At 58.5% G+C, this 13,144-nt stretch overlaps 1 protein-coding gene across 4 annotated transcripts in view; it reads left to right on the plus strand.

Annotated features, from left to right (window-relative positions):
• The window catches only part of AP2A2 (adaptor related protein complex 2 subunit alpha 2), a 73,936-nt gene that overhangs the window by 47,291 nt on the left and 13,501 nt on the right, over window positions 1–13,144 (plus strand). For 2 of the 4 annotated variants that reach the window (XM_043451430.1, XM_043451432.1), the window contains exons 4-12: window positions 1,040–1,233; window positions 2,274–2,403; window positions 4,412–4,513; window positions 7,764–7,872; window positions 9,180–9,330; window positions 10,084–10,252; window positions 11,237–11,374; window positions 12,290–12,472; window positions 12,985–13,082. In XM_043451430.1, coding sequence (XP_043307365.1) covers window positions 1,040–1,233; window positions 2,274–2,403; window positions 4,412–4,513; window positions 7,764–7,872; window positions 9,180–9,330; window positions 10,084–10,252; window positions 11,237–11,374; window positions 12,290–12,472; window positions 12,985–13,082 — 1,274 coding nt within the window. The remainder of the gene's footprint in view (window positions 1–1,039; window positions 1,234–2,273; window positions 2,404–4,411; window positions 4,514–7,763; window positions 7,873–9,179; window positions 9,331–10,083; window positions 10,253–11,236; window positions 11,375–12,289; window positions 12,473–12,984; window positions 13,083–13,144) is intronic. The other 2 variants (XM_043451431.1, XM_043451433.1) reach the window with 1 other exon arrangement.

The raw sequence follows: 13,144 nt of genomic DNA on the forward strand, positions 1-13,144 counted from the left end.
CCCCCCCACACCTGCACACACCCACACCCACAGACACACACACACACACTCCACACACACGCACTCACACACACCCTCACAGACACCCACAGACACCCACACTCACACCCACACACACACACTCACAGAATCCTACAGACACACACACACCCACAGACACACACTCCTGCACACACACACACTCACAGACACCCACAGACACACACACACACTCCTGCACACACACACACACACCCCCTCACACACACACACACACACTCCCACCAATAAATTACTGAGTGCCTTCCATAGACCCAGCAGTGTGCTGGGGGCTGTAGGGACACTGACCGTAGCAGGGGTGGACTCTGCTCTCCTCCAGGGGTGAGGCCATCAGACAGCCTCCTGCAGAGAGCGGAGCTGTGGCCAGTGGGAACTGAGGCGGGTGGAGTCCTCTGGACTCTGAGCAGTGGGCAGCTAGTAGGCAGGGCTCGGTGGGGAGGAGGACCTGAGCTGAGGCTGAGGACAAGAGGTGCGTGGGGGCAGTGGGGACAGACAGGGCACCCATGCGGTAGGCCCATGTGTGGGAGGGCAGGGTGGCCAGAACCCAGAGCGGGAGGCGAGCTCTTCCTGAGACTGACGGGGCTGAGAGGCTGCTGTCCCTGTGTGGGGAGGGTGTGGACTGTGGGAATGGCAGGAGGCTGGGGTTTGGCCCGGTGGTGAGCGGACACTGGGGCTCTGAGACAGCTGAGAGAGGGAAAGTGGTCTGCAGTGTTCCCATCACAGCTGAGGCAGGTCCTTCCATCCTGTTCAGGTCCCCGTGGACGAGTGACTGGGGTGGGGGTGGGGCTCCAAGGTGTCTGATGCCCGTGGGGACGGTGCCTCTCAGGTTTGTCCTGCAGAACTGTCCGAGGCGGGGATCTGGGGACGAGACTTGTGTTCTCGGGAGAAGGCAGGTGGGTCCTCTGTGGCCTGATCGCAGCAGTGCGCTGAGCAGACTGGGGTGGGGCTGGGGGCCGGCCGAGTGTGTCCAGCGGTGGTTTCTTTCCTCTCTGGAACCCAGGGCTATCTCTTCATCTCCGTGCTGGTGAACTCCAACAGTGAGCTCATCCGCCTGATCAACAACGCCATCAAGAACGACCTGGCCAGCCGCAACCCCACCTTCATGGGCCTGGCCCTGCACTGCATTGCCAACGTGGGCAGCCGGGAGATGGCCGAGGCGTTTGCGGGGGAGATTCCCAAAATCCTTGTTGCCGGGTATGTGTCTGGTGGCCTGCTGAGGGCACAGTCACCTCCTGCGTGCGTAAGTCAAGTGTGTGAGTCCTGAAGGCTCCATGGGCCTCTTGGCCTCTTAGCCTCCCGTCACAGCCGTGGGTGGAGGTGGGTCGGGATTGCAGGCTTTGTCGTCAGGAGGTCCATATGGGCCTCTGTCCTTGGGGCCCAGAGCCTCACTCTGCCTCCTCTTGGTCCCCACGGGCTGAGGCGGGCCCAAGCTTGATTGCGTGAAGAGCCCGAAGCAGCCTTTTCCTGTGTGTTCCTCCAGCCTCCTCACGGGTGCGCCTCTGTTCCCCGGGGGTCCCGGGGTGTTGTCCGTGGGCTCCGTTCCCCGGGGGCTCTGGGGTGTTGTCTGTGGGCTCCGTCCCCTGGGGGCCCCGGGGTGTTGTCCGTGGGCTCCGTCCCCTGGGGGCCCCAGGGTGTTGTCCGTGGGCTCTGTTCCCTGGGGGCTCTGGGGTGTTGTCCGTGGGCTCTGTCCCCTGGGGTCCCCCAGGGGGTTGTCCGTGGGCTCCGTCCCCTGGGGGCCCTGGGTGTTGTCCGTGGGCTCTGTTCCCCGGGGGCTCTGGGGTGTTGTCCGTGGGCTCTGTTCCCTGGGGGCTCTGGGGTGTTGTCCGTGGGCTCTCCCCTGGGGGCCCTGGGTGTTGTCTGTGGGCTCTGTTCCCCGGGGGTTCTGGGGTGTTGTCCGTGGGCTCTGTTCCCCGGGGGCTCTGGGGTGTTGTCCGTGGGCTCTGTTCCCTGGGGGCTCTGGGGGTTGTCCGTGGGCTCCGTCCCCTGGGGGCCCTGGGTGTTGTCTGTGGGCTCTGTTCCCCGGGGGTTCTGGGGTGTTGTCCGTGGGCTCTGTTCCCCGGGGGCTCTGGGGTGTTGTCTGTGGGCTCTGTCCCCTGGGGGCCCCCAGGGGGTTGTCTGTGGACTCCGTCCCCTGGGGGCCCTGGGTGTGGTCCATGGGCTCTGTCCCCTGGAGTCTCCCGGGTGTTGTCCATGGGCTCTGGGCCATGCTGGTCTCATGGCTGCCTGTCTTTCAGAGACACCATGGACAGCGTGAAGCAGAGCGCCGCCCTGTGCCTGCTGCGTTTGTACAGGACGTCCCCGGACCTCGTCCCCATGGGTGACTGGACGTCTCGTGTGGTACACCTCCTCAACGACCAGCATCTGGTAGGTGCCTCTGGGTCACGTCCACCCTCTCCTGCGGGGCAGCCTCTTTCGGGTCAGGGCCACATGAGCAGCCTTGTGTGACTTCCAGGACACTGAGGGGGATGTCCCTGGCTCGGCCATCGAGCTGGGAGAGCCTGCAGGTAGGGCCTGGGAGCCCCTCCCCTGGGGTCAAGGCAGATGAGACAGGATCTTTGGCTCACCCTGTCCAGGCATCAGAGGGTCTCCTGCTTGGTAGGTGCAGAGACAAACAACATAGCCTAGCATGTAGAAATGCTATGTCCACAGAGCGCCTGCAGAGACGTGTCTGTCTGCACCCCATTTCGGGCTGCCGTGGGGCTGTCCTGTGGCCCCAGGGGCTCTGGCATGCAGCCCGCCTAATCCACATGGCTGGACATGAGCCAGGCCCGAGCCTGCTCCACATCGTCATCCAGGGCAGCGAGATGTGGAGTGAGGCGGTGTCTGGGTTGGCCGTGAGTCACAGGCCCTTGTCCATGCTGACGCTGGGAGGCGGGGTCAGGTAGGAGCTCATGCCGGACAGGTGGCTTTGTCTTGCTGGAATCATGTCCTACAAACGAGAGACTCAAGATTCCATGTGGAGTTTCCCATTGAGCCGAGAGTTGTTAGCATGTTAGCTGGTTACTCCGTGTTTTCCCAGAAGAGAAATCTGCCGGAAGGATTAGATGAGGACTACACGGTCCGCACAGGTAGACCCTCGGGGCGAGAGCTGGTGGCCGTGCGGGCTAGCCTGCCGTGGGACAGCCTGCCAGCGTCCCTCCACGTCCCCACACTCTCGGGGGAAATCGAGTCTGCACAGGTGACCTCTCCTTGGGGCGGGGGTGTCTCAGCCAGGAGGCCCTGCTCCTTGGACGTCTCTTTGCCCAGCTGTCTGTTTACTGTCTGTGTTCTCGCGTGCGTGGCTCTGTGGCTGGGGTGCGGCTCGGCCCTGTGTGGTGCTAGGCCGCAGGAGCCCAGCGGCGGTTGGCAGGGGGGCTGCGTCGTAGCCCAGGGTGAGTGGGCACCCGTCTTCTGTGGGCGTGGCTCCTGTCACACCCCTCCTAGCTTTGCCTCCAGAGGCCTGGGGTTGGCTTCTTTGCTCTCAAGGTCGGGGATCCCCAGGAAGAGAGTCCCTCGTCCACCCAGAAGCAGCAAGCAAGCCCTTCTGAGAGCAGCAGGGGAGGCGGGGGGGCTGTGATACGCAGAAAGCTCCGCGTCCGGCCAGGCCCCTCCTGAGTCCGGAGTGGCCCAGGCGTTGCCTGGAAGGAGGGGGAGGAGGCAGCCTGGGCGTGGGGGCCCCCAGCGCTCTCCTTACACCCTCTTCCTGCACAGACCCCTGCAAGCGTGCAGGGGACGTGGGACACCGTGCTGGGCGGCTGACCAGCTCCCGTGACCTCGCTGCGGGGTCGGGTGTCGCCCAGGCCTGGTGGGGCTCCCGTGACCTCGCTGCGGGGTCGGGTGTCGCCCAGGCCTGGTGGGGCTCCCGTGACCTCGCTGCGGGGTCGGGTGTCGCCCAGGCCTGGTGGGGCTCCCGTGACCTCGCTGCGGGGTCAGTGGGGCTCCCGTCAGCGGGCAGAGACGTGGCTTGGACCACATTTGAAAATGGGGAAGAGTGGGCTTTGCTGTTTCCCACGATCTCAGATTTGGGTTGTAAAGATTCATGTGAGTCTGAACGTAGCGTGTCCATCCCTCTGCGGTCCACACGGAATGACCTAGGTCAGGGGCAGCGAGGGGGTGGGCGGGCGGATGCTGGGGCCTGGGGCTGCTGCCCCGCGCTGCCTCGCTGAGGCACGGCTCTGGGTTGAAGCCTGCCGGGTCTCCAGGTTTGAAGAGAGAGGGGTAAGCAAGGCACCCGACGTGTGCACCTCGCTTTCTCGAAACATCGAGGGCTGATGGGAGTGGCCCCACGGTGGCGTCGGGGTCTCCGGTTGTTGGTCTGAGTTGTTTAGGAGATGAGTTTAAGACGAGAGGCAGGTCCTCTGGTGGGCGTCTGAATGTGTGTGTGTCCCCTCAGGGTGTGGTAACTGCCGCCACCAGCCTCATCACCACCTTGGCGCAGAAGAATCCGGAAGAGTTCAAGACCTCTGTGTCTCTGGCCGTATCCAGGTTAAGCAGAGTAAGTCTGCGGAGGGGAAGGGAGCTCACGGTGGGTTTGGTCTTTGTCACTTTATGTACCTGACGTGTGTCCTGTCCAGTAGGCATGGCCTTTGGGCAGTCTGTGATTCGGCGGTGCACGTGGGTCTCGGTTAGTGACGGGTGGGCTTTTCTCTGACCCTGTGTCAGAAGTGTCCTGTTGGCGCAGCAAGCGTGCAGGGCAGAGCCCTGCCCCCAGCGGCCGCTGCTAACGAGGGCGCGTAGCACCAGTCGCTCTGTGACCGGCTCACTCTGATCATCAGGGTCGTGAAGTCATGGAGCGGTTTCTGCTGCTGATGGTTGACGCGTGTTGCCAGGCAGCGTGTTCACCTGTCTGTGCCTTGCCTTGCCCAGCGCTCGGCTGTCCCCTCGGGAGGCGCTGGGTCCTCGGCCGCCTCCCCGGCCTGCAGCCTCTGGGCCTTAACCCTTCTGGGCACTTGGTCCTGTTGCTTTCTCACCTAGTCTGCATTTTCTCGATCACCCATGAGCTGGGGCAGCTTGGCGTGTTTACTGGCTTTTAAAAAAACTTTTTCTCAAGATAACATCCTTTTATTTATTTTGGCCACACCATGCAGTAAGTGGGATCTTAGTTCCCTGACCAGGGGTTGAACCTGTGTCCCCTGCTTTGGGACCATGGCATCCCAGCTGGACCACCAGGGAAACCCTTTATTGGCATTTTGAATACCTTCTTTTGTGAAGAGCCTGTTCAGTTTTTCACCCATTTTTCCATGATGTCATCTTTTTTGTTGTTGTAAAAACTCTTATTTATTTCTTTGGCAGTACCTCTTGGCATGGAGAAGGAAATGGCAACCCACTCCAGTATTCTTACCTGGGAAACCCCATGATCAGTGGAGCCTGGCAGGCTACAGTCCATTGGGTCCCAAGAGTCAGACATGACTTAGCAACTAAAGCGCCTCCCGGCATGTGGGATCTTAGTTCCCTGACCAGGGTTGAACCCACTCCCTCTGCAGTGGAAGTGTGGACTGCCACAGAAACCTCCTCTTCGTATTTTTTTAGATATGAACACTTTGTTGGTTAGATTGGGTTAAACCAAACAAAGTTTCCAACATTTACCCATTACTGATCTACAAAAATGCCAGCAACTTTATGTGGTTCAGCCCACTCTGTTTAAAAATCTCGTCCTGCTCTGCACCTTGCCACCTCACTCTCTGGTGAAGTCTTCTGTGATCAGAAACCCCACGTTTTAATATAGTCCGGCTCCCTGATCCTTTCCTCTGGGATTAATGCCTTCGTGTCCCCAAATGTGTGGTCTGCCGCTCTTCTGAGAGCTCATTGTAGGTTGACAGTCCAGCTGAGCCGGCGTCACTGTGCGCTGAGTCACGTCGTGGTCCCAGCACCGCTGTGAAGGCGCCTTCCTCCACCCAGACCCTGTTTTAAACTACAGTGACCTGCCCTCAGCAGACGCCCGCCGCTGTCTGTGCATCCTGGTGCCAGCAGCGTGGCTTCGGGTTAATTTGCTGTCCAGTGGCAACAGTGTCCCCCGCCCCCAGAGTCCTGCCGGGGCTCCCTTTATCTGTAGGCCAGTTTCAGGAGAATTCAGATCTTTGCAGTATTAAGGTTTTGAGTCTACAGCCATGGTGTATCTCTCCATTTACTTAGTCTTTAGTTTCTGTCAAATATGTTTCATAAGTTTTCAAGTAGAGGTTCTTTTTTGTTTAAGCTGTCTTTATATACTTTTATTTTAAAAACACTTCTCAGTGATACCTTAAAAACGTTATCTTTTATAAACGTCTGTGCTGGTTTGTGCAGATGGACTTTGAATGCTGCTCTTGATGTTGGCAGCTTTGCCAAACTCACTTATCAGACCTGGCAGTTTGTATGTAGATTGCTTTGGGTCTTCTTTGTATTCCGTCACGTGTTCTGTGGACAATGACAGCTTTTTTCCTTTCCCAGTCCATATTCGTTTGTACTTTCTGCTTTACTGCTCCAATCTGGACCTCCCCTGCAGTGTTGAAAGTGAAAGGTGATTGGTGCATTTTTCTACATTGAAGGGAAGGCCTTTGATGTTTTGCTGTTAAGTATGACATTGGCAGGTTTTGTCCCATGTCCTTGTCCTTTGCCACATTAAGGAAATTCCCTTTTATATCTTTGCTAACAATTTTATTATTAGCTGGTAAAGCCATGTGAACTTAGGGTTTTTTTTTGTGGGGCGACTGCTAATTATGATTTCAGTTTATTAAGTAGTGAGGCTTCAGATTTTCTTTTATCAGTTTTGTTAAGTGGCCTTTTCTTAATCGTTTGCTAACTCATATAAATGTTCAGGTGTATTGGTAGAAAGTTACTCTGTTGGCCCTGCGCTGTGGTCTCCCTTCTTCATTTTGTTGTTGGATGTTTGCCCTTTTGTTTTGCTTGATTTATCTCATCAAGTATGTAAGAATTTCTTTTGACTTTGTTGGTCCTGTTTTGATTTTTGTACCTTATTACTCTCTGCTTGTATCTTTATTGTTTTCTTTTCTCTACTGTCTTTGGGCTAATTTGCTAGTCTCTTCCAAACCCTTGAGATTAATTCTTCAATACTTTTGTTTTGTGTTTGTTTCAAGTATGTGCATTTAATGCTCTAAGTTTAACTCTGAGCCTGGTTTAGCTGCCTGAGGGGCATTGGAAAGGCACCCTTGGGTGGCTGGCTGTGTCCCCGTGGTGGTGTGCTCTGGCGTGGTTGGTCCACTCCGTGTGTCTGCACCCCCGGCTGCTTCTGCTGGGCTCCCCACTGCTCTGCGTGGCCTGGACGCACCCGTTTCAGGCGACCTAGTGTCACAGCCGAGCTTTGTGAGGGGAGCCGCAGTAAGCCCCAGCCATGGGGTGTGGGGAGGCGCAGGCTGTGGGTTTGTGGGTGTGTGCTGTCTCCGCGTGCGAGGGGGTGCGGGTGTGTCGTCTGCCTAGACCCTGTGGTGTGAGTGGTGGGGTGTGAGTGGAGGCCGTGTGCTCTCGGGCCTGCCTGAGGACGGTGGAGCGTGAGGCCAGGCGGGAAAGACGGGGCTCCCCACCCGGGCTCTGGAGACCTGGGTCCTGAGGGTGGGGCCACTGTCAAGTGCTGCCTACCCGCAGGTCTGTGTCCCTCGGGGTGGGGGTGTCCTTGTGCAGTGGCTCTTCTGGGCCTGGGGGGCTGTGCTCCTGTCCCTCAGACCTGGACAGGCGTGTCTGTTCTCAGCACACAGCGTGGGGCTCTTGGGTACGCCAGCCACCGCCCCCCATCTCCCTGTGCTCCCTCGCAGATCGTGACGTCGGCCTCCACAGACCTTCAGGATTACACCTACTATTTTGTCCCTGCCCCCTGGCTGTCCGTCAAGCTCCTGCGGCTCCTGCAGTGCTACCCACCCCCAGGTAACAGCCGAGCGCAGAGCCTGGGGGAGGGCCTCTGCAGCCTTGAGGGTGAGGTCTCGTCTTGAGCGACTGAGCATGCACGCACACGCACTCTTGTTGACAAGCCACCTCTCGCTCTCCTGGTGCCGGTGCCGGCTCCCTGGGTCTCTCTGCTGCTCTCACAGCTCTGGGCTTTCCCGGAGCAGCTAGTCGAGGACACTCACTTTGTCACGACTAGGATGAGCTCTGCTTCTGTGTATTATGTACATGTAGGGTCAGATCCCTGTGGGTTTTTGAAACAGTCTTTTAAAATAATTCTTGAAACCGGTTGAAACTTCACATCCAAAATTGTTAAAAGTTTGTGTCAAGGATATTGTTATGTTTGTTTTATTCTAAAATATGGCAAGTAACTAGAATCACTGGTTTGACAATGCTCATGAGAATTCCTGTTCCACACTTCCCAATTGCCTTCTACAAAGATGGCTTGTAACCTTCTCACTTTAGTCTTCATTTGCTTTTGTACAGCGTATGTCTGTTAAATTCAAGTCACTTCGTGTCCTGAGCGTTTTTTATACTAAAGTGTGAGCTGCTCATCCTGAAGCAGAGCTGAGCAGGCTCGGGGCCCCATGAGGCCTCACCTCTCCTGCTGGCGGCCCTCCCCAGCAGCAGGGCAGTAGTTCTCTCGGTGGAACTGGCCACTGCCTTCTTACTCCCAGACTGGGGCGACTCCGAGCCCCTAGGGGTGAATCTCACTGTTGCCTCCTCCTTTCAGCGCTGCCTCTGCCCTGGGCGGCTTCGGGGACCCTGCCATCCCCCTGCCCAGGTGCCTGGGGGCCCGCCTCCCCTGAGTGGTGGTTAAACAGGTGCTTTAGATGCAGTATGATGGTTGTTTCTGGAGTTCTGATATTTTTATTACTTTCTTGGTCTTTCTTGGTCTGGTTTGACTAGAATTTTAAAATTTTCCTTTTTTTTTTGTTGCTCTTCATATGTTTTCTCTGTTTCTTTTGTTAATAGCAGGTAGTGGGGAAAAAACCTTTCATTCCCCCCCACCCCCTGCCAAACTTTCATATTAGGTGTTTTGTCCATGTCTCTGAGGTTTTATTTTCCTCAACTTATATAATCTATATTTCAGCAAACACTTGTGTCTGTTACTTGTGTTAAAACATACACGTAGTCACCCTGGCCATCAAATCCTCTTACTTAAGCAGCCTCAGGGTTTGAGTCAGGATCCTCGCCTTCTGTCATCAGGTGTGAGGCGAGGGTTACCTTACCGGGCTGGGGCAGGGCGAGCCGCGGGGAGCCGGCCAATGGCTGTCTGTTTTGCCCAGAAGATCCTGCAGTACGTGGCCGCCTGACCGAGTGCCTGGAGGCGATTCTCAACAAAGCCCAGGAGCCGCCTAAGTCCAAGAAGGTGCAGCACTCCAACGCCAAGAACGCCGTGCTCTTCGAGGCCATCAGCCTGGTCATCCACCACGACAGGTGGGCCGGCGCGTGCTCTGCCTTAGCCCTCCGCACACAGCTGGGTGCCGTGGTCTCGCCTCCCCAGGGGGCTCCCCCTCCTCCTGGGCGTCCCACCTGGCCAGCCGCTCCCAGGGCCACCCAGGAATGCGGCGTGAGCGTGTGTCCCGCGGGCTGTGTGGGTCGAGGTTGTGTGTGGAAGATGTGTGTGAGGAAGGCGTGTGGAAGCCATGTGGGGTGGGGTGGGGGTGCTTCCAGGTCCCAGCAGGTGCACCCACCTGAGTGCCGTGCTTCCACAGGGCTGGGCGCTGTTAACAAGCTCCCCCACCGGGGAGTTTTCCAGTCTTGGCTATGTCTGAAGGGCACAGACGTCACGAGGACAGAGTGAAAAGCGATCAAAGACCCCCCCACCCCCCCAGGGTGCATGGAGCTGGTGCTTGAACACTGGTGACCTCTGTGTACCGTCTCCACCTGCGTTTACCTTCTCCAGTCGGGGCTTTCGTCCTCCTGTTGGCCAGGCGGGCTCTCTGGCTGAGCGTGTCACCCTCTGGTCAAGGCATGATGAAAACTGGGGTCCCCTGGCCAGTTTGGTGTGGAGGCTCAGGTTCCTGGCTGCCCCTGGCCCTCTGGACCCCCGTGGATGCTCTGGGGGCCCTTGTGTGGTACTAACCAAAGTGAGCGTCAGGCCTCATGTCCTGGGAGGCCGTGGTGGCTACCATGGCGGCCCCGGCTGAGCGGGGGACCCCTGCCCACCTGCCTCTCCCGTCTGTGCAGCGAGCCGAACCTGCTGGTCCGGGCCTGTAACCAGCTGGGCCAGTTCCTGCAGCACCGGGAGACCAACCTGCGCTACCTGGCCCTGGAGAGCATGTGCACACTGGCCAGCTCCGAGTTCTCCCACGAGGCCGTGAAGACGCACATTGAGACGGTCATCAACGCCCTGAAGGCAAGCGCACTCTGTTCTGTATCTCTCAGGCTGGGTGGGAGCTACTGGTGGTTCTGGGGTCCCGCATGCTCAGCTCAGGGCGGTCTGCTCGGATGCGTGGGTTCCTGGGTGGCTCTGCGCTCTGCCCCCCAGAGACTATGCCCACATAGGCCGCTCCCGCTGGGTCTGGCATGTGAGCAGACCTGCAATAAAAGTTGAGATCAGTGAAACTGTTCTTTTTGGTGGAAGGATAAGATATTTTGTCCATGTCTGCAAGAAAACTCCCTCTTTGCCAAAGAATATTTGCTTTCCCAGGGAATTCAAATTCCAGAGCAGGATATTCTGCTTTTATGAGGGTTTGTTCTTCAGGGTCAGACACAGCTGGTCGTGCACGTTAGAAAACCGAAGGCAGGCAGGGAAGTTACAAACCACTGCCCGGGTCCTGCGCTAGAGCTGAGAATAGGTCTGACCCTGTTCCTTTGGGTTTACGTGTACTTAATAGACATTTTTGGTGTGAGTTTTTAATGTGAGGGCTTACAAAGGTTTGGAATTTGCTTTCTGGCGTTTTGAATTCCTCCTGGGTGGTTGTGGCATCTCTTCCAGGCATCGCCTGGATCAGAAAGACGCCCTTGTGCGCGGTGGCGGGCTCTCAGCAGCACCTCTCCTCCTTCTGGTGCCGTGGAGCATCTGCGCCTTCATTTCTCAGGGTCTGGGGTGGGGCCGGGAGTCGGCACGGTGACAGGCTCCCAGGTGACGCAGAAGGGGCCAGTCTGTGACCACACAGTGGGTGGCCTTTGACCCCCCTCTGCCCCCAGGGACAGAACATGAGCTGGTCTGTCTGAGAGCAGGAGCCAGGGGACAGTGGTTGATGCGTGGGGCTAGGGCTCTGCAGGACGCTGGGCTTGGATGGTGAGGGGGGTGAGCTCCAAGGGGGCACTGGGACAAGGGAGCCCCCCCACCCCAGCCCAGCGCCCCTCATGCTGCTGCCCCTCTGCTCACCCCCAGACGGAGCGGGATGTGAGCGTGCGGCAGCGGGCTGTGGACCTCCTCTATGCCATGTGCGACCGCAGCAATGCCCAGCAGATTGTGGCTGAGATGCTGAGCTACCTGGAGACGGCGGACTACTCCATCCGAGAAGAGATTGTGAGTCTTGCGGCCTCTGTCATCAGGGCCTCTGCGCTTGCATCTGAGCTGAAGTGTTTCTTCACAGGGTCTGCTACAGGCTGGATGAGTGTGCTGTGCTTCATTCAGCTTTTTTATCAGTGTTTTCAGTAGAGGTCCAGTTTTTTAGAGTCACTCTTCGGAGGCCCTGATCCTAATTCTTCCCCCTCCCCTGCAGTGGCCTCGGATGCAGGGGGCTTAGCACGGAGGGAGAGGGTTAGGGGCATACCAGGCACTTGGGCCAGCGTGGCGGTGAGGGGCCTCCAGTGTCCAGCTTTAGGGGCAGCTCTGGGCTCGAAGGACTTGAAGCCGAGGGCAGTGACAAGGCGGGTGTTCCAGGATGACCTCTGGGGTCATTATGGAGGGTCGATGTGGAGGCCAGAGAAGGTACAGAGCAGGTGGACAGGGTGCTGGGGCGTGGTTGGGAGTTCAGCCCAGGGGCAAGGTGAGCGTGAGGGCTGCCGCCGCCAGAGGGCTGGGCTCTGGGTCCCTGGTGGATGCTGCCCAGGGCGGCTCCGTGCAAGCGGAGGCTGTGCCTGGGGAGGCAAGGGGCTTGCTTCTTCCCACAGCCCGGAGCAGGCACCCCGGGGCAGCAGAGAATAGGGAACAAGTGAGTAGGGCTGGTTGGAGCAGGAGCCAGTGACTAACCGAGCACTTTTCCAGCGGGGCTTCCTAGGCGTGGGCGTGGCTTCCTGGGCGTGGGCGAGACTGAGTGCGGGTGGGGTGGGCGGGTCCACTGTGCCTCTTGCAGAATTCCTTCTCCCTTGTTCTACTTAGCGTGCTCTTCCGCGTCTATCCTGGAACCTTAAACTTGGGCTATTCCTTTGAGAAGCTAGGGGGTGCTCTGGCGCGGGTTCAGATCTTCTGAGTCCCTTCCTCGGCGGCCGTGCCCTGCAGGTGCTGAAGGTGGCCATTCTGGCAGAGAAGTACGCCGTGGACTACACGTGGTACGTGGACACCATCCTGAACCTGATCCGCATTGCTGGTGACTATGTGAGTGAAGAGGTGTGGTATCGCGTCATACAGATCGTCATCAACCGGGACGACGTGCAGGGTTACGCCGCCAAGACTGTGTTTGAGGTGCGCAGGCCTCCCTGCTTCCCTGCCAGCTCTGGGCCCACGTCCACCACCACTGCTGTCCCAGTGCCATGTCTCCCTGATTTCCACATGGCTGCCCCGGGTGAGGTGCTCTGGTCGGTCAGAGGCTGCCTGGGCAAGGTGCCCAGGGCAGGGGGCTCCGGCTGGCCTCCATGTGCCCCTGCCCCTGTCCAGGGTCTGAACTGTAATTTTTGGGAGCAGCTCTTGTTGAAGGGGTGGGATCGACCATGGACCTGTTCCTGGGGCTCCCCTGCTACTGACCCCTCTGCTGATGTGGCCAGGAGGGGGCACAGGGTGGGCAGTGTGGTTGGAAAGAGTGTGGAGGGCTCAGGAGGCTCTGGGGACTGTGGCAGCGCGGGCTCCCCGGGGAGGCCCCTGGGCCGCACTCCTGGCTCTTCACGCTGCTCCGCCGCTTTCTCCGGAGGCCGAACCTGTGCCACCTCCACCTGAGCGTGAGCTCTGGGGCGCTGGGTTCACGGGCTGCTCCTCTGCAGGCTCTGCAGGCCCCGGCGTGCCACGAGAACCTGGTCAAAGTTGGCGGCTACATCCTTGGGGAGTTTGGGAACTTGATAGCAGGAGACCCGAGGTCCAGGTGAGTCGCCCGGGGCCAGAGCCCCGGGGCCAGGTGCTAGTCCTGTGCCCCAGCTCTCATCT

Source organism: Cervus canadensis, chromosome 29 (genome assembly GCF_019320065.1).
Source record: "Cervus canadensis isolate Bull #8, Minnesota chromosome 29, ASM1932006v1, whole genome shotgun sequence".
In the NCBI taxonomy this organism is placed as follows: Eukaryota; Metazoa; Chordata; class Mammalia; order Artiodactyla; family Cervidae; genus Cervus; species Cervus canadensis.